This window comes from Oncorhynchus gorbuscha, linkage group LG10 (genome assembly GCF_021184085.1).
Source record: "Oncorhynchus gorbuscha isolate QuinsamMale2020 ecotype Even-year linkage group LG10, OgorEven_v1.0, whole genome shotgun sequence".
NCBI classification, from domain to species: Eukaryota; Metazoa; Chordata; class Actinopteri; order Salmoniformes; family Salmonidae; genus Oncorhynchus; species Oncorhynchus gorbuscha.
This window is the reverse complement of record NC_060182.1, coordinates 36,179,217-36,206,106: the sequence shown is the minus strand read 5'-3', so window position 1 is coordinate 36,206,106 and position 26,890 is coordinate 36,179,217. Positions and strand designations below refer to the sequence as shown.

The window sequence follows — 26,890 nt, the reverse complement described above, 5'->3', positions numbered from 1 at the left end:
CAGTCAAAAGTAGTGCACTACATAGGAAATAGGGTGCCATCTGGCACACAGCCAGGCACGACGGCAGGAGAGAAAGCGATGGAAGGCAGAGCTGGACTAATTCATGAATAGGTAGAGAGGGTTCAGGCCTAAACACAGTAACAGGCCCAGCCTTCCTGCTATCAGCTGCTAAATGATGAGCAGAGCAGAACAAAGACTATTAAACAGGAGAACCGAAAACAATGCCTAGGCTACCCCCCCCATGAATGACAACACCAACGATCACTGAGGGTTATAGAGATGCTCCACTTCACTACGAGGTAGAGGGTTTCTAAAGAAGCCGTGTGTCCAAACGGTAATCCTAAAAATGATTTTGAAGAAAGGGAACGTTCTGTTAGGAAACTATAAATAACTAATTGTGACGTCTGAAGGCCAGAACAGCAGGACCTGTGGATGATGGAAACTACAGGGCAGCGGTGGCGCGTTTAAAACATTATCCAGGTCTATTTACCTCTGCCTGTCAGTAGCCTCTCTCCTATCCTTTCTCTCCCATTTATTCACTTTGACTATTAACCATACTGATAATGGGATTTATACGTTCATATGAATGATTCGAATATTCCACCCTGAACCCATATGATTGTATGAAATTGGTTAAGAATCATGATGAAATTGATTAGAATCATGTGATTATTGTAATGATGAAATTGATTAGAATCGTGTGATTATTGTAATGATGTGTGTGGTTTAAGTCAGTAGAAATATATATCTGTGTGTGTAGTGCCGACCTTGGCCGGGGCCACTGAGAGTACTTCCCAGGGTCTCCCTATCTTGAGCGAGGACGGGGAGTAAGTCACGGAGTCCCCTAATCTTTGTCAGCTGGGTAGCAGGACATTGTGTGGTAATGTTAGTGTGAATGTGTGTGCGTGAGATGCCAGTGTAAAATGAATGGTTGTGTACAACAGACCAATGCTCTCGTGAATAAACCTTTTTGACTATTTTAGCTGGGCCTCCGTCTGTTTCATTCGACCAGGATCTTACAAATTCTGGTTTGCAGACTGAGTAGTGTAATTGAATTGGGTTATGAACCTTGAGAACATCATTCTCCTAACAAATACTGAACATCGTAGATAATTTGTATTGGAGTCTGGATTAAGAATTGTCTGTCATATGAGGAGGCCAGTCCTTCTGTCCTTCTCACACTGCTGGGCTAGAGAACAGGAGCTGAATGCTCAACACCGGGGATGGTCACCTGGTCACCTGCTAAGATGGCAGCCATTACGCTAAAAGATTTAGCACAACGGCCTCAGTCGTGTGGGAAAACAATCGAGATAGGAGAAAGAAGTTGGGTTGCTGCTGAATGTTTGATGAGGAGCCAGAGTTTAAGAGTTTAGAGGATAAGTGAGACTGACAGTGGTACAACTGTGGACTACAAGAGTAAGAAGAGAGAGAGAGAGATAGAGAGATGTGTAGGAGAGAGATGTGTAGGAGAGAGATATGTAGGAGAGAGATATGAAGGAGAGAGAGATATGAAGGAGAGAGATATGAAGGAAAGAGAGAGAGATGAAGGAAGGAGAGAGAGATGAAGGAAGGAGAGAGAGATGAAGGAGAGAGAGAGATGAAGGAAGGAGAGAGAGATGAAGGAAGGAGAGAGAGATGAAGGAGGGAGTGAGAGAGATGAAGGAAGGAGAGAGAGATGAAGGAGGGAGTGAGAGAGATGAAGGAAGGAGAGAGAGAGAGAGATATGTAGGAGAGAGATATGAAGGAGAGAGAGAGATGAAGGAGAGAGAGAGATGAAGGAAGGAGAGAGAGATGAAGGAAGGAGAGAGAGATGAAGGAAGGAGAGAGAGATGAAGGAAGGAGAGAGAGATGAAGGAAGGAGAGAGAGATGAAGGAGGGAGTGAGAGATGAAGGAAGGAGAGAGAGATGAAGGAGGGAGTGAGAGAGATATGAAGGAAAGAGATATGAGGGAGTGAGAGAGAGGAAGGAAGGAGAGAGAGAGATAGAGATGAAGGAAGGAGAGAGAGAGAGGAAGGAAGGAGAGAGAGAGAGAGGAGGAAGGAGAGAGAGAGAGATGAAGGAAGGAGAGAGAGAGAGAGAGAGAGAGAGAGAGGAAGAGAGAGAGAGAGAGGAGAGAGAGAGAGAGAGAGGAGAGAGAGAGAGAGAGAGAGAGAGAGAGAGAGAGGAAGGAGAGAGAGAGAGAGAGAGAGAAAGGAAGGAGAGAGATGAAGGAATGAGAGAGATGAAGGAATGAGAGAGAGAGAGAGAGAGAGAGAGAGAGAGAGAGAGAGAGAGAGAGAGAGAGAGAGAGAGAGAGAGAGAGATGAAGGAATGAGAGAGAGGAAGGAAGGAGAGAGAGAGATGAAGGAATGAGAGAGATGAAGGAATGAGAGAGAGAGAGAGAGAGAGAGAGATGAGGGAAGGAGAGAGCGAGAGAGAGAGATGAAGGAAGGAGAGCGGGAGAGAGATGAAGGAAGGAGAGCGAGAGAGAGATGAAGGAAGGAGAGCGAGAGAGAGATGAAGGAAGGAGAGCGAGAGATGAAGGAAGGAGAGCGAGAGAGAGATGAAGGAAGGAGAGCGAGAGAGAGATGAAGGAAGGAAGGAGAGATGAAGGAAGGAGAGAAAGAGAGATGAAGGAAGGAGAGAGAGAGAGAGAGATGAAGGAGAGAGAGAGAGAGATGAAGGAAAGGAGAGAGAGAGAGAGATGAAGGAAAGGAGAGAGAGAGAGAGATGAAGGAAGGAGAGAGAGAGAGAGATGAAGGAAGGAGAGAGAGAGAGAGATGAAGGAAGGAGAGAGAGAGAGATGAAGGAAGGAGAGAGAGAGATGAAGGAAGGAGAGAGAGAGATGAAGGAAGGAGAGAGAGAGATGAAGGAAGGAGAGAGAGGAGAGATGAAGGAAGGAGAGAGAGGAGAGATGAAGGAAGGCGAAGGAGAGTGATGAAGGAAGGAGAAGGAGAGAGGGATGAAGGAAGGAGAGAGGGAGATGAAGGAAGGCGAAAGGGAGATGAAGGAAGGCGAAAAAGGAGAGATGAAGGAAGGTGAGAGAGGAGAGATGAAGGAAGGAGAAGGAGAGAGAGATGAAGGAAGGAGAAGGAGAGAGAGAGATGAAGGAAGGAGAGAGGGAGATGAAGGAAGGAGAGAGAGAGATGAAGGAGATGAAGGAAGGAGAGAGGGAGATGAAGGAAGGAGAGAGAGAGATGAAGGAAGGAGAGAGGGAGATGAAGGAAGGAGAGAGAGAGATGAGGGAGATGAAGGAAGGAGAGAGGGAGATGAAGGCGAAAGGGAGATGAAGGAAGGAGAGATAGAGATGAAGGAAGGAGAGAGAGAGATGAAGGAAGGACCACCCTGTTGAAGAAGAACTTTACTGCAATGCAGGAAATGTAAAACGTTGTGTATTTGAGGCTCAAAAAGGCTTCAGAAGTTTGCAATTTCTACTTTAACATTCCAGATTTGACTTTCCTTCACGAAAAATGTATCAAACCCTACAAAAAACGTCCACTAATTATAATCCACATAATAATTCACATTTCCCGTTATTTTCCTGCCGTAGCAAACAGACCCAAATTAAACCCTCAATTGGTACAACTCTCTTCCCATCTTTGCTGAGAATTCAAAGGATATTTCGACACAAGAGAAGTCATTGTTGATCAAATGAATGTCTTTGCCATTGTAAATGAAGTACGTATTATCTTGATGAATGGAATCAATACAATTGGTAGATGAATGCACCATTCTGGTCCCCTCCTTAAGGGATCCATATTTCATCAACATCCTCCCATTCTTTTCAACCTCCACTATCTCTTCCCCTTCCAGTATGCCCATAGCAGTTGTGTGAGTGAGTATGTGTGTGTACGCGTAATCTGTGCCTAGAGCGCGCGTGTGTGTGTGTAGCAGTGTGTGTGTGTCTCCTACCGACGCAGCAGCAGCTTAGGGTGGTTCTTGCTCTCCAGGTTCTTGTCGATGAGGTCAGAGAGCAGGTGTTTGAGCACGTCGGTGGCGTACTCCAGTTTGCCCTGCAGCGCCGTCATGATGAGCGACGCCACGTTGCCGCGGTCGCGCATGGAGAAGGAACGCTGGAGCTCCAGAGTCCTGATGAAGGTCAGCAGGAACACCTTGTTGTTGATGAGCTGAGCGAAGAGCTTCAGAGCCTTCTCTGTGCTCAGCTGACCGTTACCCGACACCTGCACACAGACCAGGCCGGGACACAGAGGGTTAATACAAACTGTACCACACCCACGACATCGAGAGCTTGATAAACACGCTCACACACATTCCCATTGGAAAATGCTTGTCATAACTGCTACAGTGTATACTTCGTCCCTATTGGACCTTCTGCCCTGAATGAGGTCTCTGTGTCCCTTATAAAGTCAACGTGTCCAGCAACTCAAACTCACTCTCTACTCTCCTGCAGTTATGACGAAGCCCAGCGTGTTCCAGTCAGAGTGAGGGTATTGAGTGTGTTCCAGTCAGAGTGAGTGTATTGAGTGTGTTCCAGTCAGAGTGAGGATATTGAGTGTGTTCCAGTCAGAGTGAGGATATTGAGTGTGTTCCAGTCAGAGTGAGGATATTGAGTGTGTTCCAGTCAGAGTGAGGGTATTGAGTGTGTTCCAGTCAGAGTGAGGGTGTTGAGTGTGTTCCAGTCAGAGTGAGTGTATTGAGTGTGTTCCAGTCAGAGTGAGGGTATTGAGTGTGTTCCAGTCAGAGTGAGGGTATTGAGTGTGTTCCAGTCAGAGTGAGGATATTGAGTGTGTTCCAGTCAGAGTAAGGGTATTGAGTGTGTTCCAGTCAGAGTGAGGGTATTGACTGTGCTCCAGTCAGTTTATCCCCAGTAGAGGAGGTGGGTCCCATGGCCGCCAGTGAACAGGACATTACCCACATCATTACTCCCGATGAAGGAGCTGCTGGTGGGTGAAATAGAGTGTGCTGGGACCCTGTACTGGGACCTATGTGTGTGTGTGGTGCTGGTGTGTGTGTGTGTATTTGTCTGTGTGTGTGTGTGTGTGTGTGTGTGTGTGTGTGTGTGTATTTGTCTGTGTGTGTCTGTGTGTGTGTGTGTGTCTGTGTGTGTCTGTGTGTGTGTGTGTGTGTGTGTGTGTGTGTGTGTGTGTGTGTGTGTGTGTGTGTGTGTGTGTGTGTGTGTGTGTGTGTGTGTGTGTGTGTGTGTGTGTGTGTGTGTATTTGTCTGTGTGTGTCTGTGTGTGTGTGTGTGTATTTGTCTGTGTGTGTGTGAGGCCAGAGGGTAGAGAGGCAGAGCTGCATACTGGTATCAGTCTCCCTCTGGGCACTGTGGTGCTTATGGAGGGCATGCTGCAGAGGAGTGATGTTGAAGCTCTCACCATTTCCCCTCTCTCTCTTCTCTCTCCCCGTAGCACTTCTTCATTCTCAATTCCTCTCACTCACTCACTCACTCACCCACTCACTCACTCACTCACTCACTCACCACTCACTCACTCACTCACTCACTCACTCACTCACTCACTCACTCACTCACTCACTCACCCACTCTCCCTCCCTCCCACTCACCCTCCCTCCCTCCCTCCCACTCACCCTCCCTCCCTCCCACTCACCCCCCCCTCTCTCAAACTCTCTCAAACTCTCCCATTCCCCCCTCTCCATTTTCTCTCCCTCTCCCCCCTCCAGTCTCTCCGTACCTCCAGTTCTCTGAGAACAGGGTGGTCCTCGATGCCAGGGAAGAGGACTCTCATGGCGTAGGTCCTGTAGTCCAGGTGAGGGATACCAGCTCTGTCCAGATCACTGGTCAGCTCATTGATGTCTGTCTGCAGCTCAGCAAATGCTGGTGGGGGGGTAGACAGAGCAGACATGAGCAGGGCTGTTCGTATAGATCAACTGATTCCAGACCTGCAAGTTTAAAATCTACCTGAAACTATGGAGCACATCTACAGTGGGGAGAAGAAGTATTTGATACACTGCCGATTTTGCAGGTTTTCCTACTTACAAAGCATGTAGAGGTCTGTAATTTTTATCATAGGTATACTTCAACTGTGGGAGATGGAATCTAAAACAAAAATCCAGAAAATCACATTGTATGATTTTTAAGTAATTAATTAGCATTTTATTGCATGACATAAGTATTTGATCACCTACTAAACAGTAAGAGTTCCGGCTCTCACAGACCTGTTAATTTTTCTTTAAGAAGCCCTCCTGTTCTCCACTCATTACCTGTATTAACTGCACCTGTTTGAACTTGTTACCTGTATAAAAGACACCTGTCCACACACTCAATCAAAACAGACTCCAACCTCTCCACAATGGGCAAGACCAGAGAGCTGTGTAAGGACATCAGGGTTAAAATTGTAGACCTGCACAAGGCTGGGATGGGCTACAGGACAATATCAAATCAAATCAAATTTATTTATATAGCCCTTCGTACATCAGCTGATATCTCAAAGTGCTGTACAGAAACCCAGCCTAAAACCCCAAACAGCAAACAATGCAGGTGTAAAAGCACTTTAGGCAAGCAGCTTGGTGAGAAGGCAACAACTGTTGGCGCAATTATTAGAAAGTGGAAGAAGTGGGGCTCCATGCACGATCTCACCTCGTGGGGCATCAATGATTATGAGGAAGGTGAGGGATCAGCCCAGAACTACACAACAGGACCTGGTCAATGACCTGAAGAGAGCTGGGACCACAGTCTCAAAGAAAACCATTAGTAACACACTACGCCGCCATGGATTAAAATCCTGCAGCGCACGCAAGGTCCCCCTGCTCAAGCCAGCGCATGTCCAGGCCCGTCTGAAGTTTGCCAATGACCATCTGGATGATCCAGAGGAGGAATGGGAGAAGGTCATGTGGTCTGATGAGACAAAAATAGAGCTTTTTGGTCTAAACTCCACTCGCCGTGTTTGGAGGAAGAAGGATGAGTACAACCCCAAGAACACTATCCCAACCATGAAGCATGGAGGTGGAAACATCATTCATTGGGGATGCTTTTCTGCAAAGGGGACAGGACGACTGCACCGTATTGAGGGGAGGATGGATGGGGCCATGTATGGCGAGATCTTGGCCAACAACCTCCTTCCCTCAGTAAGAGCATTGAAGATGGGTCGTGGCTGGGTCTTCCAGCATGACAACGACCCGAAACACACAGCCAGGGCAACTAAGGAGTGGCTCCGTAAGAAGCATCTCAAGGTCCTGGAGTGGCCTTGCCAGTCTCCAGACACGAACCCAATAGAACATCTTTGGAGGGAGCTGAAAGTCTGTATTGCCCAGCGACAGCCCCGAAACCTGAAGGATCTGGAGATGGTCTGTATGGAGGAGTGGGACAAAATCCCTGCTGCAGTGTGTGCAAACCTGGTCAAGAAGTACAGGAAACGTATGATCTCTGTAATTGCAAACAAAGGTTTCTGTACCAAATATTAAGTTCTGCTTTTCTGATACTTATGTCATGCAATAAAATGCTAATGAATTACTTAAATATCATACAATGTGATTTTCTGGATTTTCACAGTTGAAGTGTACCTATGATAAAAATGACAGACCTCTACATGCTTTGTAAGTCAGAAAACATGCAAAATTGGCAGTGTATCAAAAACTTGTTCTCCCCACTGTACATGCATAAATCACACACATAACAACCCCCCAAACACACACACACACACACACACACACACACACACACACACACACACACACACACACACACACACACACACACACACACACACACACACACACACACACACACACACACACACATAACAACCCCCCAAACACACACACAACAACCCCCCCCAAACACACACACACACATTCCCTTCCGGTGGCCAGTAAATTGGCTGTACTGTACAGTATCTGAGCTCCTGTGTGTCGGTCCCCTGCTGTTAGCAGCTGCAGGTGAGAGGTGGTTAATTGGCCCCATCCTGACTGAGTCCAGCACTGCCCTGAGGGAGATCCCTTAGCCTCTCTACAGCCAATCACAGCCATATTTCCCACCTACCCCCCCAGCCCCCCTGCTACCCCAGCCCAGGGCTCAGACTCAGACCCCTGGTGTGGAACCCAGGTACCTAGCAGCCCTTCTAAATCCACCCTCGGGGCACTAGGCTCCTGCTGGCCACAGCTACTGGTTTAAACGACCTCTCGGCCTGTCTCCTGGCCTGTGTATCTGATTGTAGCCAGGGCTTTAGCTCTGTAAACCCCATGCAGCCATGTGCTGCTCTGCTCACTCCCCCAGCTGGGCCTGACAACAGCCCAAAGCCCCACAGACATAGAGCGGACCTCACTATTAACTCCTCTACTCTGCCACCGCCCTGACACAACTCAGATTAACGAGGCAATGACATTTGGAGGCAGAGGAGGCTGCTGAGGGGAGGACGGCTCATAATAATGGCTGGAACGGAGCGAATGGAATGGGATTAAACACCTGGAAACCGCTCCAGCCATCACCACGGGCCTGTCCTCCCCAATTAAAGTGCCACCAACCTCCTGTGTTTGGAGGATGTACCATTCTAGTGTGCTATTTATTCTGTATGTCCCACCTTCTATACGTAGGTTGGCATTTATTGCCATGAATCTTGCCCCAGAGGCAGCTCTGCAGAGTGGTCACTAGCTGGCACAGCCACAAAGTCATAAAACTTCATTTTAAACCCAACCCTAAATTAAAACCAAAAACCGATAAAAAATGTTCATGAATTTTTACGATATAGACCATTTTGACTTTGCAGCTGTATCCACCCAGCAGGAAAAAATCTCTCAGTTCTGCCTCCAGGGTGAGATTCATGACAATAAACATCAACCCGTCTTCTATACATCCTTTATGTTGGGACAGTCTACATTCAGAGTGGTAAAGCTGTGTTCAGGGTGGCTGGCAGGGAACACATAGCACAAGGAGAGAATGGAGAACTACTGACGTATTCAACCCGTTCTCAGTTGACACACGGCTATACGGGAGTCTCTCACAAGACACCTTCACTGACCATAGTCATGTAACATCTAACGGCATAACACAACAGATTAGACCAACTGGAATGACTCCCGGTTGCACTAAGAGAGCTGTGAGAAAACCACGTCCCAAAACATTAGAATGACCCACCGGCCCTACATTTGAGTTATCACTAAAAGAGGAAAGAATATTTTTTTTAACTGCAAAGAACCATTGAAGGACTCAAAGGGTTATTTAGGTCAGTATCCATCACCTTCCCAAAGAACCATTGAGGAACCCTCCTTTTTCTGTGGGCATGGGCGCGCGCGCGTGTGTGTGTGTGTGGGTGTATGCGTGCGTGTGTGTAGGACAGAGTTCAGCACTAACACAGATTCATCAGGCTTTAACTAAGCACGCCGTTACAATTTTAAATGAGGTCATGCCTTTACAACAAACTCTGTGCAAACACACACAGACCAGAACACACACGCCACACACACACACACACACACACACACACACACACACACACACACACACACACACACACACACACACACACACACACACACACACACACACACACACACACACACACACACACACACACACACACACACACACACACACACACACACACAATGCTTCCTGCTTCCATGCGTCCGTGATACAGAAAATGCCAGCATGAAATAAAGATGATATGCCGTTCCAGATCTGTTCACAGGAAAACGTTGTGTTTATCAGTGTGTGTTTGTGTGTGTGTGTGTGTGTGTGTGTGTGTGTGTGTGTGTGTGTGTGTGTGTGTGTGTGTGTGTGTGTGTGTGTGTGTGTGTGTGTGTGTGTGAACGAGTCAGTGTGTGTGAACAATAGCACCATGTGCATCTAGTGTGCCACGATCGGGGTCACACACACAGAGCAAACTAAAGTAGCAGCGACTGTGTGCCAGACAAAACCTGACTCACTGACCCCTGATTCACAATACCTTATATTACGCTATGCAGCACACAACACCAGCAATTGACTTACTACGCGGAAATACCCATTTGTGTCTTTCATGTGAGTCAATGCACTCTCACTGTCGTCATTTAACCCGTGAACTCAGCCTGCATAGCTCAGTCATTAGCCCTTCTAGGAGACCGCAATCAAAGTGTCTCAGAAACTGCTTCGTAGAGCAGAAGAGGACCAAACGTAATTGTCGTACTCGTCACAGACATTTTGATTTCAGTTTCCAATGTAATCACATTACTTTGTTGTCTCTGGGCTCCACCGACCCTTCTGTAGTCGATACGATAGTTTGTGAGAGTTGCAACTAATAGTCTATGGTTGATTTGTTGAATAAACTCATTGATGCATATCAATGGCACTGCTAGTCCGTAGAGCATCTGCAGATGGACTGTCTAAATAATGTGTTACCCACCTTCCTTGCACTCCAGGGCGACCCGGGACTCCAGGTTGTCCATCTGCATCTGCAGGCGCTTCAGGGTGAGGTCATTCTCCCGCGACTTGCGTTTGTACGCGATGAGGACGAGGATGACGATGATGAGGAGGAGGCCTCCGCCGGCGGCAATGCTGACGATGGCGGGGAGGGTGAGCAGGCTGTCTGACAGGATGTTTACTGACCCCGGAGACACATGGAGACCACCCACCTGCACCTGAATATCACACACACACACACACACACACAGAGAAACACACACATTCAAACACAGAGAAACACACGCATTCAAACACATGCACACACAGAGAAACACACATGTTCAAACGCACACACACACAGGCATGCACGCACACACATTAGATTCAGTTAAATAAACCCATCCAGCGCACAGACATAGTGTGCATAGACACACACACACACGCACATACACACCAACACACCCCGTCATCGAGGACAGTGAAGAGTGGAGTTCTGTGGACTTCCACTCAATAAGTGAGCAGACTGGCAGAAATAATTGCGGTGGATTCTAACAGAACCTTTTGATGGCTAGAGCCCAGTAACACTGCCCTCTCTTTGACCTGAAAGAACAACCACGAACGTGCCAGAATAATGGAGTTCACAGGTCAAACGTTAACGGAAATGAAACTACGTAGACACTCCGACACACAGAGAGACAGGAAGAGGGTGTGTGTGTGCGAACCGCTGTGTGTGTGTGTCAGTGCGCGCGCACGCGTGTGTGTGTTTGGACAGATATGACTGACGTACCATGACTTTGTACTGGCCCGTGAGGTTAGGGGGCTCACACAGCAGCTGGGTCTCAGACACGGTGACAGAGCAGGGGGTCTCCCCGATCAACACAGTGTAGTTGAGCTTCACCCCCCCTGAGGCATGAGGCACCAGGTTTCTGCCCTGTGGGGGGATTATTGAAACCTCAAGTCATCTTAAAAGAATGTGTTGTTTGTTATGATACAGCAGTTATGATACAGTTATAACGTAGAACACAATGTCATACTAAGATGTTTATACCTCAGGAAAGACTGCAGTTTAATGGTAGCTGTCAAGTCCCCTAAACCCTCTTTTGGTTTCTAAAATCTAGGTGAGTTACTGTAAAGGCCCTGTAAAAATACTTTTATGGATAATTTTTGATTGATTGACTGATGACGATCCCACACCCTTCTGCCGTACCTTGAGAATGATGGGCGAGCCGGGCTTCTGTTCCAGGACTCCATTGGTGCTGAGAGGTTCAAAGTATGGGTTGGGGTAGTAGAGGAAGATGGTTTTGTTATAGACTAGCAGAGTCTGGACGTTGTTGAAGATGAACCCAAACTCATCAGCGTGTTTGACCGTGTCCAGGCCTGGACGGTACTCTGCCACCAGGGATGGAGCAAAGCAATTCATACTGGTGGTGTTCAGAACCTTACACACCTTAGCCGGGGAGGGGGAGAGAGGGAGGGAAAGAGAGACATTAGCTTCTGAGATGCTTCATGCGCCAAAAGACTGAAACAGGCCACCAATCCACCCTAGCCAGCCATCCTGCTCTAACAACCGAAGCTTGTTAGAGCAGAGCTAAGAGCTTGAGGCTGATAATATCGACACCAAGCGCGCTACTTTTCAGATCTCTCCTCCAGTGGTGCTGATGGAGCCTAAAACTGAGAAAAGTGAGATGATGAAGTGTGTCCGTCGGCAATCATTCTCTGACACAGGACATTGGGGGCACTGGGGATATCCCCCACTCTACTGGTCACAGATCCTAGTCTGGCAGGTTGAGGTGAACAACACTCCTCCCTGCGTGTATGCCCAGGAGTGGCCATTTTCCCTGTGAGGGAATGAGGGTAGGACCTGCAGCGCTATCACTAACAGTAGAGGAACCTGATTGATTACTGTGCTGCACTCCTGCTGCTGGGAGCCTTTTACACCCCTCCCCCCCCCTCTCTCTGTCTCTATCTCTCTCAGAGGAGAAACTTAATTAGAGCTAAATACCTTTAAAGCTACACAGCACCAGCAAAGTACCATGCCTCCTACCTGTTGTCCTCTGCTCTAGTCTAGAGCCGGGGGGGGGGGGGGGGGGGGGGGGGGGGACCAGCGATCGATAAGAACTCATCTCGTACAAACTTGGTCCCACCATCTATTGCATTAGGCAGGAAGAAAAGCCTAAGCAATGCAGACACAGTCTTTTCTAAGGCAGTGCACAGCCTAAGTGTGCAGCAGGGGGAATTGTCTTAGCTACTCAAGCCATGCTCTTTGAGGTGGAACTACAGAAGACAACGACAGAGTACAACTACAGCGTACAATGGTCTTTCTCCTTGCAGGAAGGCATACGAGGCTGCATTATCAAGTAGCTAGTTGCATGGTAACATAGTCTTTGGACTGGTGCTGCTGGAGGTCTGTGGAGCATTGGGTTGGGTTCAGCAGGGAGGCAGCTCTGCTCCCGGAGGAGAAACTGAGCTAACCCAAACACGGTTCGCACAGTACAACTTTTTGCAGCGGCTGGGCTCAGTTTCTTTGTGTTGGCGCACACCGCGAGGCCTAAATGCTCCCATGCGACTCCTGTAGTGTAGTGACATCGAAAATGGAGTTTGCATGTTAGTGAGAACTGGAATACGAAAGAGAGGGAGGGAGAGAGAGAGAGAGGCTAAGCCCTTTTAAAAACGGATACAACTCTGTTGCACTGCTGACACACTTTCTCCAAGCATCTACTACTGTAATCCCATTATACTGTATGTTACAGAGAGAGCTTAGATGAGAGTTAGAGAGAAAATACCGTGGGAAATACATACTGTATAGTGGAGTCTGATCTTGTGCTGGCTATGATTATCAAAAGCTGTTTGTGAATGTATGTACTTATTCACATGAAAGATTCCTGCCAATAAGTATTTAATTAGCTAGATTTTCTGAGGGCTCTATTTGAACAAACCAAAATACAGTCGTAATCTAAGCGCTGGCGGTAGAGCTCTCGGTCCCGGTGTGTGTCAGACATATTTGCGCTATCTCCACAGCCGTTATGAGCGCAGTAGCTGGCGGTAGAGCTCTCGGTCCCGGTGTGTGTCAGACATATTTGCGCTATCTCCACAGCCGTTATGGCGCAGTGTGTCTCGTCAGACATATTTGCGCTATCTCCACAGCCGTTATGAGCGCAGTAGCTGGCGGTGGCATGAAAGGGCTGGGTTTTGATGAATAAAAAAGTTGCAGGTGAAACGAGGGCGGTGGCCGCAATGGGTTTGTCTAAAGGGTTTGCAATGGGTTTGTCTAAAGTTCTGTCGGTTATTGCCTTTGTCGTCAACTCCAATTCGGCTTGGGGCCCGGTGACGAGTGATGGCAACAGAAGAAGGAACAAAACATGCAAAACATTCCGGTTCCGGTTGGAGCGAGTGGTCGCATCTGCACGTCGCTCCAACGGGTAGTATAACTTTTTCATTATATTTCATTATATCACAACGGTTTGATTTGTCTTATCTTAGCAATTTCTTCTCAGCTAGCTACATAGCCGTCTTTGTATCAAAGATAATTGCGTAATTATCGTATTTCGCCGTCCTAACGTAGTCTTCACTAGCCAGCTAGCTAACGTCCACTGATTAGCTGCACTGAGAAACTATTACTATTACACTCAACTGAACGACTTGATTAGTTTAGTGTTAGCTACCTACATAGCTGTCTTTGCTGTCTTCGTATCATCGTTTCCAAGATAATTGTGTTGTTTAGGTTTAGAGTGTGTAGTCTTAGAGTGATTATCTTAACTTACCGAGGTTAGCTAGCCAGCTATTTGTCGTCCTTAACGTAGGTGACTCTGCTAGCTAGCCAACTCTGCTAGCTAGCCAACAGCTAGCCAACGCTAGCCAACGCTAGCCAACGCTAGCCAACGTCTTCTGTATAGAACTCAACTACCCGGTCGCATTCACAGGTTGTATCACTTTTTCACTTCATTTCATTACAGTACAACGGTTTGATTTGTTTGATCGTAGCTTGCTACATAGCTAGCTACATAGCCGTCTTTGTATCAAAGATAATTGTGTAGTCTAGAGCGATTTTCTAGGTTCGCTAGCCATCTATTGTCGTTCTTTTAACGCAACGTAACGTAAACAACACTGCTAGCTAGCCTGCTAGCCCCCGAATAGCAACACTGCAGAAACTATTACACTCAACGGAACGACTTGATTAGTGTAGTGTCAACAACGCACCCACTGCCAGCTGGCCTACTTCAGCAGTACTGTATCATTTTAATCATTTTAGTCAATAAGATTCTTGCTACGTAGCTTAACTTTCTGAACATTCGAGACGTGTAGTCCACTTGTCATTCCAATCTCCTTTGCATTAGCGTAGCCTCTTCTGTAGCCTGTCAACTATGTGTCTGTTTATCCCTGTTCTCTCCTCTCTGCACAGACCATACAAACGCTCCACACCGCGTGGCCGCGGCCACCCTACTCTGGTGGTCCCAGCGCGCACGACCCACGTGGAGTTCCAGGTCTCCGGTAGCCTCTGGAACTGCCAATCTGCGGTCAACAAGGCAGAGTTCATCTCAGCCTATGCCTCCCTCCAGTCCCTCGACTTCTTGGCACTGACGGAAACATGGATCACCACAGACAACACTGCTACTCCTACTGCTCTCTCTTCGTCCGCCCACGTGTTCTCGCACACCCCGAGAGCGTCTGGTCAGCGGGGTGGTGGCACCGGGATCCTCATCTCTCCCAAGTGGTCATTCTCTCTTTCTCCCCTTACCCATCTGTCTATCGCCTCCTTTGAATTCCATGCTGTCACAGTTACTAGCCCTTTCAAGCTTAACATCCTTATCATTTATCGCCCTCCAGGTTCCCTCGGAGAGTTCATCAATGAGCTTGATGCCTTGATAAGCTCCTTTCCTGAGGACGGCTCACCTCTCACAGTTCTGGGCGACTTTAACCTCCCCACGTCTACCTTTGACTCTTTCCTCTCTGCCTCCTTCTTTCCACTCCTCTCCTCTTTTGACCTCACCCTCTCACCTTCCCCCTACTCACAAGGCAGGCAATACGCTCGACCTCATCTTTACTAGATGCTGTTCTTCCACTAACCTCACTGCAACTCCCCTCCAAGTCTCCGACCACTGCCTTGTATCCTTTTCCCTCTCGCTCTCATCCAACACCTCCCACACTGCCCCTACTCGGATGGTATCGCGCCGTCCCAACCTTCGCTCTCTCTCCCCCGCTACTCTCTCCTCTTCCATCCTATCATCTCTTCCCTCCGCTCAAACCTTCTCCCACCTATCTCCTGATTCTGCCTCCTCAACCCTCCTCTCCTCCCTCTCTGCATCCCTTGACTCTCTATGTCCCCTATCCTCCAGGCCGGCTCGGTCCTCCCCTCCCGCTCCGTGGCTCGATGACTCATTGCGAGCTCACAGAACAGGGCTCCGGGCAGCCGAGCGGAAATGGAGGAAAACTCGCCTCCCTGCGGACCTGGCATCCTTTCACTCCCTCCTCTCTACATTTTCCTCCTCTGTCTCTGCTGCTAAAGCCACTTTCTACCACGCTAAATTCCAAGCATCTGCCTCTAACCCTAGGAAGCTCTTTGCCTCCTTCTCCTCCCTCCTGAATCCTCCGCCCCCTCCCCCCTCCTCCCTCTCTGCAGATGACTTCGTCAACCATTTTGAAAAGAAGGTCGACGACATCCGATCCTCGTTTGCTAAGTCAAACGACACCGCTGGTTCTGCTCACACTGCCCTACCCTGTGCTCTGACCTCTTTCTCCCCTCTCTCTCCAGATGAAATCTCGCGTCTTGTGACGGCCGGCCGCCCAACAACCTGCCCGCTTGACCCTATCCCCTCCTCTCTTCTCCAGACCATTTCCGGAGACCTTCTCCCTTACCTCACCTCGCTCATCAACTCATCCCTGACCGTTGGCTACGTCCCTTCCGTCTTCAAGAGAGCGAGAGTTGCACCCCTTCTGAAAAAACCTACACTCGATCCCTCCGATGTCAACAATTACAGACCAGTATCCCTTCTTTCTTTTCTCTCCAAAACTCTTGAACGTGCCGTCCTTGGCCAGCTCTCCCGCTATCTCTCTCTGAATGACCTTCTTGATCCAAATCAGTCAGGTTTCAAGACTAGTCATTCAACTGAGACTGCTCTCCTCTGTATCACAGAGGCGCTCCGCACTGCTAAAGCTAACTCTCTCTCCTCTGCTCTCATCCTTCTAGATCTATCGGCTGCCTTCGATACTGTGAACCATCAGATCCTCCTCTCCACCCTCTCCGAGTTGGGCATCTCCGGCGCGGCCCACGCTTGGATTGCGTCCTACCTGACAGGTCGCTCCTACCAGGTGGCGTGGCGAGAATCTGTCTCCTCACCACGTGCTCTCACCACTGGTGTCCCCCAGGGCTCTGTTCTTGGCCCTCTTCTATTCTCGCTATACACCAAGTCACTTGGCTCTGTCATAACCTCACATGGTCTCTCTTATCATTGCTATGCAGACGACACACAATTAATCTTCTCCTTTCCCCCTTCTGATGACCAGGTGGCGAATCGCATCTCTGCATGTCTGGCAGACATATCAGTGTGGATGATGGATCACCACCTCAAGCTGAACCTCGGCAAGACGGAGCTGCTCTTCCTCCCGGGGAAGGACTGCCCGTTCCATGATCTCGCCATCACGGTCGACAACTCCATTGTGTCCTCCTCCCAGAGCGCCAAGAACCTTGGCGTGATCCTGGACAACACCCTGTCGTTCTCAACTAACATCAAGGCGGTGGCCCGTTCCTGTAGGTTCATGCTCTACAACATCCGCAGAGTACGACCCTGCCTCACACAGGAAGCGGCGCAGGTCCTAATCCAGGCACTTGTCATCTCCCGTCTGGATTACTGCAACTCGCTGTTGGCTGGGCTCCCTGCCTGTGCCATTAAACCCCTTCAACTCATCCAGAACGCCGCAGCCCGTCTGGTGTTCAACCTTCCCAAGTTCTCTCACGTCACCCCGCTCCTCCGTTCTCTCCACTGGCTTCCAGTTGAAGCTCGCATCCGCTACAAGACCATGGTGCTTGCCTACGGAGCTGTGAGGGGAACGGCACCTCAGTACCTCCAGGCTCTGATCAGGCCCTACACCCAAACAAGGGCACTGCGTTCATCCACCTCTGGCCTGCTCGCCTCCCTACCACTGAGGAAGTACAGTTCCCGCTCAGCCCAGTCAAAACTGTTCGCTGCTCTGGCCCCCAATGGTGGAACAAACTCCTCACGACGCCAGGACAGCGGAGTCAATCACCACCTTCCGGAGACACCTGAAACCCCACCTCTTTAAGGAATACCTAGGATAGGTTAAGTAATCCCTCTCACCCCACCCCCCCTAAGTTTTAGATGCACTATTGTTAAGTGACTGTCCCACTGGATGTCATAAGGTGAATGCACCAATTTGTAAGTCGCTCTGGATAAGAGCGTCTGCTAAATGACTTAAATGTAAATGTAAATGTAAAACGTTTGGAGTGAGTTTGAGTTTGGAGTGTTGTCAGTCAACATCGTCATAAACGCTTCACCTGGTATAGGCCTTTACGCATCGCACTTCTCATCAAATAAAAAAAGACTAGATGCTATTGAATGCGTTAAGCGCACTCTCAATAACCAAGATGTAGCCTTGGCCTACCATTGATACTGCATTATAGGACTGAATCATTGAAATACGATTGAAGGAGCACGTCTTTGATAACCGAACAAGAGGCGCTCTTTGAAAAGCCGAAAGGAGTATACCCCGTAAGCCCACGTGAATTGTGAATGGTGCATAAACCTCAGGAGTAGACATCTAGAAGGGATTTGTGGATAGGCTACTTGGCTAATGCATGGCCAGGATGAGAAAGACAGCAGACACATTGCTGTTGAATCAGCTTTCTCTATAATAGGGTAAGGGTCGCCTATACGAACTTGTTTTCTAATCAAATGAAACGGAAAACAAGCAATTGTTAGAGGAACTAAAATGTTTGGCAATGTGAGTGTCATCGGATTACCTCATCTCTCGTTCCATGATGTCCATATGGCCTACATGAAGAGTTTTTTTACTCACATCCACTGTAATAACGGCAGCTGGCTAAAATAATGTAATAGCTTACATAGATGAAAAGGGGATGTAGACTCGCTGTTTTGCTGCTGTCAAACTTGACCTTTTAATAAAGCTTAGGTGATAACAACAAAATTCAAACCGGTTTCACGAGCTAAACCCTTTATTGAGTCTTGACTGCTTAGCGAATGCATTGGGCAGGACAACAAAAACAATGTTTTTTAATCAAATGAAACGAAATGAGAGAAAAAAAATGTTTTTGAAAAATGTTTCTAAATACGAGGTTTACGGCAGAAAAAGCACATCTCTCTTGTTCCATGGGCACTGTGCGTCACAGCTGGAAAAGCTGCGCTTCCGTTGTTAAGCCATAACCAACCGCGTTACCTTTAAAACCAGCTTTCAGTTGGTCTTAAATATCCCCACCAGTGCATTCTGAAATTGGCACTTTGGCGCACGTTTTTAAGGACACACCTCAGACATCGCCACCCTTCCCACCTCAGCACAAGACAGGTAAATGACTGATCCTGGCGCTAAGGGTTGAAAAAAGATGAGCGCCGGCTATAACAGGTAGAAAATGCAAACGGGTGTGGGGTTGACAATGGCGCTGGCTTAACGCCAGCCAAAATAGAGCCACGTCGAATAATTTCAGAGACCGTCTCACAAAAGTTCCATGTCGCTGTTATTTCCATGCTATAAACAGTGACGTGATACAGACAGGCACATATGCTACCACAGCATCTTTCCCTTCCTGCCTGTCTGTCTCTGTCTTGGTTGGAACAGAACAGCGATGTATATGCAAGTCAACAACTATTGGCTCCCACTACCATCTGTTCAGAGCTGGAGTGGCTGGATGGATGGATGCTGCATGTGTTCAACACACACTCTCTGTGTGTGTGTGTGTGTGTGTGTGTGTGTGTGTGTGTGTGTGTGTGTGTGTGTGTGTGTGTGTGTGTGTGTGTGTGTGTGTGTGTGTGTGTGTGTGTGTGTGTGTGTGTGTGTGTGTGTGTGTGTGTGTGTGAGGGTGGGGGGACTCAATTGTTCCTTCTCTTCCCTCCCTTCCTGAATCGTTTCTTCGGAGTGTGTTGATCTAAAGAGGTCACAGTCTGAATATGTCACTGAGATTGGTGCTGCTACACTGAGTCTACAAAACATTAAGAACACCTTCCTAACATTGAGTTGCGCACCTCCCGGCACCTACTACCATACCCCATTCGAAGGCACTTCAATCTTTCTGTTTTGCCCATTCAGCCTGTGAATGGCACACACACACACACACACACACAATCCTTTGTCTCAAGGTTTAAACATCCTTATTTAACCCATCTTCTCCCGTTCACTAATTGAAGTGACATCATGAGGCGTATGCCTCATGACTAACGGGACATGGTGTGATGAAGGAAACATACAGGAACTCAAATCCTTCTGTTCACCTGATTTAGAATTCCTCACAATCAAATGTAGACCGCATTATCTTCCAAGAGAATTCTCTTCGATTATAATCACAGCCGTATATATCCCCCCCCAAGCAGACACATCGATGGCTCTGAACGAACTTTATTTAACTCTTTGCAAACTGGAAAACATTTATCCGGAGGCTGCATTCATTGTAGCTGGGGATTTTAACAAAGCCAATCTGAAAACAAGACTCCCTAAATTTTATCAGCATATCGATTGCGCAACCAGGGGTGGTAAAACCTTGGATCACTGTTACTCTAACTTCCGCGACGCATATAAGGCCCTGCCCCGCCCCCTTTCGGAAAAGCTGACCACGACTCCATTTTGCTGATCCCTGCCTACAGGCAGAAATTAAAACAAGAGGCTCCCACGCTGAGGTCTGTCCAACGCTGGTCAGACCAAGCTGACTCTACACTCCAAGACTGCTTCCATCACGTGGACTGGGACATGTTTCGTATTGCGTCAGATGGGAATATTGACGAATACGCTGATTCGGTGTGCGAGTTCATTAGAACGTGCGTCGAAGATGTCGTTCCCATAGCAACGATAAAAACATTCCCTAACCAGAAACCGTGGATTGATGGCAGCATTCGCGTGAAACTGAAAGCGCGAACCACTGCTTTTAATCAGGGCAAGGTGTCTGGCAACATGACTGAATACAAACAGTGCAGCTATTCCCTCCGTAAGGCTATCAAACAAGCTAAGCGTCAGTACAGAGACAAAGTGGAATCTCAATTCAATGGCTCAGACACAAGAGGCATGTGGCAGGGTCTACAGTCAATCACGGACTACAAGATGAAATCCAGCCCAGTCACGGACCAGGATGTCTTGCTCCCAGGCAGACTAAATAACTTTTTGCCCGCTTTGAGGACAATACAGTGCCACTGACACGGCCTGCAACGGAAACATGCAGTCTCTCCTTCACTGCAGCCGAGGTGATTAAGACATTTAAACGTGTTAACCCTCGCAAGGCTGCAGGCCCAGACGGCATCCCCAGCCGCGCCCTCCGAGCATGCGCAGACCAGCTGGCCGGTGTGTTTACGGACATATTCAATCAATCCCTATACCAGTCTGCTGTTCCCACATGCTTCAAGAGGGCCACCATTGTTCCTGTTCCCAAGAAAGCTAAGGTAACTGAGCTAAACGACTACCGCCCGTAGCACTCACTTCCGTCATCATGAAGTGCTTTGAGAGACTAGTCAAGGACCATATCACCTCCACCCTACCTGACACCCTAGACCCACTCCAATTTGCTTACCGCCCAAATAGGTCCACAGACGATGCAATCTCAACCACACTGCACACTGCCCTAACCCACCTGGACAAGAGGAATACCTATGTGAGAATGCTGTTCATCGACTACAGCTCGGCATTCAACACCATAGTACCCTCCAAGCTCGTCATCAAGCTCGAGACCCTGGGTCTCGACCCCGCCCTGTGCAACTGGGTACTGGACTTCCTGACGGGCCGCCCCCAGGTGGTGAGGGTAGGCAACAACATCTCCTCCCCGCTGATCCTCAACACGGGGCCCCACAAGGGTGCGTTCTGAGCCCTCTCCTGTACTCCCTGTTCACCCACGACTGCGTGGCCACGCACGCCTCCAACTCAATCATCAAGTTTGCGGACGACACAACAGTGGTAGGCTTGATTACCAACAACGACGAGACGGCCTACAGGGAGGAGGTGAGGGCCCTTGGAGTGTGGTGTCAGGAAAATAACCTCACACTCAACGTCAACAAAACTAAGGAGATGATTGTGGACTTCAGGAAACAGCAGAGGGAACACCCCCTATCCACATCGATGGAACAGTAGTGGAGAGGGTAGCTAGTTTTAAGTTCCTCGGCATACACATCACAGACAAACTGAATTGGTCCACTCACACTGACAGCGTCGTGAAGAAGGCGCAGCAGCGCCTATTCAACCTCAGGAGGCTGAAGAAATTCGGCTTGTCACCAAAAGCACTCACAAACTTCTACAGATGCACAATCGAGAGCATCCTGGCGGGCTGTATCACCGCCTGGTACGGCAACTGCTCCGCCCTCAACCGTAAGGCTCTCCAGAGGGTAGTGAGGACTGCACAACGCATCACCGGGGGCAAACTACCTGCCCTCCAGGACACCTACACCACCCGTTGTTACAGGAAGGCCATAAAGATCATCAAGGACATCAACCACCCGAACCACTGCCTGTTCACCCCGCTATCATCCAGAAGGCGAGGTCAGTACAGGTGCATCAAAGCTGGGACCGAGAGACTGAAAAACAGCTTCTATCTCAAGGCCATCAGACTGTTAAATAGCCACCACTAACATTGAGTGGCTGCTGCCAACACACTGTCATTGACACTGACCCAACTCCAGCCATTTTAATAATGGGAATTGATGGGAAATGATGTAAATATATCACTAGCCACTTTAAACAATGCTACCTTATATAATGTTACTTACCCTACATTATTCATCTCATATACATATGTATATACTGTACTCTACAACATCGACTGCATCCTTATGTAACACATGTATCACTAGCCACTTTAACTATGCCACTTTGTTTACTTTGTCTACACACTCATCTCATATGTATATACTGTACTCGATACCATCTACTGTATGCTGCTCTGTACCATCACTCATTCATATATCCTTATGTACATGTTCCTTATCCCCTTACACTGTGTATAAGACTGTAGTTTTGGAATTGTTAGTTAGATTACTTGTTGGTTATCACTGCATTGTCGGAACTAGAAGCACAAGCATTTCGCTACACTCGCATTAACATCTGCTAACCATGTGTATGTGACAAATAAAATTTGATTTGATTTGATTTTTCATAAGGGATCGTAGCTTTCGCCTGGATTCACCTGGTCAGTCTGTGTCATGGAAAGAGCAGGTGTCCTTAATGTTTTGTACACTCAGTGCATATGGTAAGTGATGAGGGTAGTGAAGGGGGTAATAGTGGCATCTGAGTCCCACGCCGGGCAGGGATATCATACGCTGTCAATTATTCCACTGTAGGAATAGTTATTCTGTCAACCTTGGAAAAGCTTCATGTATTCTACTCCAACCAGACACATTTCAATTCAATGCAATCAGATCCATTATGAAACATGCCTTTTCCACAAATACTGTACAGTCTTAGCTATCTGTCCTTAGTCTTCATCCCGTTCCTCATCCAGTATACAGGTGCTCCAGGTCAACAGCTATAAAATAATTGGAGTCTTGCCTCCTATTATTTTTGCCCTGACTGGCACTGGATGGTGATGGAGAGGCGCGTTGTACAGCAGCAGCTGTAACGTTAACAGTCTGTCCCTCTGGCTAAATCCATTATAACAGAATCTACTGCAGTCTGCAGCAGCCCACTCAGCCCAGGCACCACACGCCAGGTCTCTGACTAGGTGAGAGGGAGGCAGTAGAGGAGGGACGGGAGGACAGGAGGAAATAGGCTCCAGGGGTCATGAGTAGGAGAGAGGAGACAGCTCTGTAAAGGCCAAGGGTCAAAGGTTATGTGAGCAATATTCTTGCCCATGAGTGATATCAGTCCTACACTTCATCCACTTCTTTCAATGTCCTGTTTGTTTCCACCAGCTGGTAATGCTGGCAGTAGCTCTCTCATATTAGTCACATCTGACGGCCGTGGAACAAGACGAACGACAGCAGCTGATGAAATGTTTTGTACAAGCTGGAGGTTGTGATGGTGCTGAATGTACACATTGCAGCTGTGCCATACTGAACAGGTGAAAAATCATCTCATACTAAATGAGAGTGGACGGTGCTGTGAAATATCCACTGGGCGACCAGGCTGTTAGTGTAGCCTAGCGATGAATAATGCCCTGCGTTGTTCCACAGTCAATATAACCGTGTATTGGGAAGGTGGCCAGGAGAGTAGAACATTCAGAGTTTAGAGAGGAGGGATGATGGAGAGTTTTGAGTGGAGGGGAGGGATGAATGGAGACTGGAGAGAGAAGGGGAGGGATGGATGTAGAGTTTAGAGATGAGGGGAGGGGAGGGATGGATGGAGAGTTTAGAGAGGAGGAGAGGGATGGATGGAGAGTTTAGAGAGGAGGGGAGGGATGGATGGAGACTGGAGAGAGGAGGGGAGGGATGGATGGAGACTGGAGAGAGGAGGGGAGGGATGGATGGAGAGTTTAGAGAGGAGGGGGATGGATGGAGAGTTTAGAGAGGAGGGGGATGGGTGTAGAGTTTAGAGAGGAGGAGAGGGATGGATGGAGAGTTTAGAGATGAGGGGAGGGATGGATGGAGACTGGAGAGAGGAGGGGAGGGATGGATGGAGACTGGAGAGAGGAGGGGAGGGATGGATGGAGAGTTTAGAGAGGAGGGGGATGGATGGAGAGTTTAGAGGGAGGGGGATGGGTGTAGAGTTTAGAGAGGAGGGGGATGGGTGTAGAGTTGAGAGGAGGAGAGGGATGGATGGAGAGTTTAGAGATGAGGGGAGGGGAGGGATGAATGGAGACTGGAGAGAGAAGGGGAGGGATGGATGTAGAGTTTAGAGATGAGGGGAGGGGAGGGATGGATGGAGAGTTTAGAGAGGAGGAGAGGGATGGATGGAGAGTTTAGAGAGGAGGGGAGGGATGGATGGAGAGTTTAGAGAGGAGGAGAGGGGTGGATGGAGTTTAGAGAGGAGGGGAGGGATGGATGTAGAGTTTAGAGAGGAGGAGAGGGATGGATGGAGAGTTTAGAGAGGAGGGGAGGGATGGATGGAGAGTTTAGAGAGGAGGGGGGATGGGTGTAGAGTTGAGAGGAGGAGAGGGATGGATGGAGAGTTTAGAGAGGAGGGGAGGGATGGATGAGACTGGAGAGAGGAGGGGAGGGATGGATGTAGAGTTTAGAGAGGAGGTGAGGGATGGATGTAGAGTTTAGAGAGGAGGGGAGGGATGGATGTAGAGTTTAGAGAGGAGGGGAGGAGGGGGATGTAGAGTTTAGAGAGGAGGAGAGGGATGGATGTAGAGTTTAGAGAGGAGGAGAGGGATGGATGGAGAGTTTAGAGAGGAGGGGAGGGATGGATGGAGAGTTTAGAGAGGAGAGGAGGGATGGGTGTAGAGTTTAGAGAGGAGGGGAGGGATGGATGGAGAGTTTAGAGAGGAGGAAAGGGATCGATGGAGACTGGAGAGAGGAGGGGAGGGTTGGATGGATGGAGAGTTTAGAGAGGAGGGGAGGGATGGATGGAGACTGGAGAGAGGAGGGGAGGGATGGATGGAGACTGGAGAAAGGAGGGGAGGGATGGATGTAGAGTTTAGAGAGGAGGGGAGGGATGGATGGAGACTGGAGAGAGGAGGGAGGGGTGGATGGAGAGTTTAGAGAGGAGGTGAGGGATGGATGGAGAGTTTAGAGAGGAGGTGAGGGATGGATGGAGAGTTTAGAGAGGATGTGAGGGATGGATGGAGAGTTTAGAGAGGAGGGGAGGGATGGATGGAGACTGGAGAGAGGAGGGGAGGGATGGGTGTGGAGTTTAGAGAGGAGGAGAGGGATGGATGGAGACTGGAGAGAGGAGGGGAGGGATGGATGTAGAGTTTAAAGAGGAGGGGTGGGATGGGTGTAGAGTTTAGAGAGGAGGGGAGGGATGGATGTAGAGTTTAACGAGGAGGAGAGGGATGATGGAGTGTTTAGAGAGGAGGAGAGGGATGGGTGTAGAGTTTAGAGAGGAGGAGAGGGATGGATGTAGAGTTTAGAGAGGAGGAGAGGGATGGATGTAGAGTTTAGAGAGGAGGGGAGGAGGGGATGGATGGAGAGTTTAGAGAGGAGGTGAGGGATGGATGGAGAGTTTAGAGAGGTGGTGAGGGATGGATGTAGAGTTTAGAGAGGTGGTGAGGGATGGATGTAGAGTTTAGAGAGGAGGGGAGGGATGGATGGAGACTGGAGAGAGATGGGTGTGGAGTTTAGAGAGGAGGGGAGGGATGGGTGTAGAGTTTGGAGAGGAGGAGAGGGATGGTTCAGCTGTAGTGGATGAGGGTGAAAGAACCTGAGAAGACTGGAAGACGGTGAAGAGACACAGAGGAGGAAAGCCTGTCTTATTAACCATGCCTTTACCTTGAGGTAGAGAGAGGGAGCAAGATGTATCTATAGTGGAGTCTCACCATCTATTCCTTCTATGCATCTGCTCATCACATCAGTCTATCTGAGTGTTCATTGTATGTCTCTTGGGGTGAGGTCTTTTATACAGTTTCCTAGTAGGACAATACTCTAAAGAGAAAGGTCTGATTGCATAAGGACTGTAAGTGCTGTGCTGCTTGATAGACCTAGTGAAGAGTAGGGCGCTCTCTCTCTCTCTCTCTGATCAGCTCAAATTGCTGTTGATCGCTTCCACTTCTGACAGTCTGGCTGTGTCCCAAATGCAACCCTATCCCCCTATGTAAACACACTACTTTTGACCAGTGCCATTGGGCTCTGGTTGAAAGTAGTGCACCATGTAGGGAATAGGGTGCCATTTGGGACATAACCTCTAGCTATCTCATGATGACATCACATCAGCCAGGCATACTTCTCAATGGGGGTAAAATGTGGCATGTGAAATTCTCTGAGGAAATGGGAGGGTGGGTCTATGAGGGGAAAAATACACCTTTTAGCTTTAATCAGGGACAATGATTAATGTTTCAATTGTGAACCAGTGACAGGTACAGAGCGTGTCAAAGAAAATTGTCTCCCTTTCTGTGCCTTCTCCTTTGTGAAGAATCGTGTGCAGGTGACGAGAGGGAAGGATGGAAGAAGGGAGACGAGAGAGGCAATTTAGTGGAAGGCAAGTGACACTTCGAAGGCTGACATGACAGGCCCTTTCTCGGCTGGGCCCTGATTGCACGGCTTTCTGCCTTTCCCCCCGCGACAAATACGAAAGGAAGGGATGAAGAGATAGGTAATTGTAACCTCAGCAGTTAACAAAAATTCACATGGCGGCTTCTTCCCTTCCCCTCGTCTGGAGTGAGGAAATCAAAGAGCAGCCGGGTGTCTGTGAGAGGAGCTTGGTAGGTGTGTGTGTGTGTGGGGGGGGGGGGGGTGAGACTGCACTTTAAAGGAGAAAGCCGCAGAGCTCTCAAAGCTTTCTGCCTGCTCCTGACTGACGCACCAGACAGCACCCACACACAAGTCAAATCCTATTTCAGCTCAGAGGTTTCCAAGAATTCTTTCT

General features: G+C 48.6%; 1 protein-coding gene across 1 annotated transcript in view; it reads right to left on the bottom strand.

Annotated features, from left to right (window-relative positions):
* LOC124045985 (plexin-A2-like) overlaps positions 1–26,890 on the bottom strand; it is a 349,620-nt gene that overhangs the window by 45,477 nt on the left and 277,253 nt on the right. Inside the window, exons 18-22 of the mRNA XM_046365864.1 lie at positions 11,481–11,720; positions 11,061–11,204; positions 10,275–10,509; positions 5,631–5,773; positions 3,892–4,160 (exon numbers count right to left, since the gene is read on the bottom strand). Of these exons, the coding sequence (XP_046221820.1) occupies positions 3,892–4,160; positions 5,631–5,773; positions 10,275–10,509; positions 11,061–11,204; positions 11,481–11,720 (1,031 nt within the window). The remainder of the gene's footprint in view (positions 1–3,891; positions 4,161–5,630; positions 5,774–10,274; positions 10,510–11,060; positions 11,205–11,480; positions 11,721–26,890) is intronic.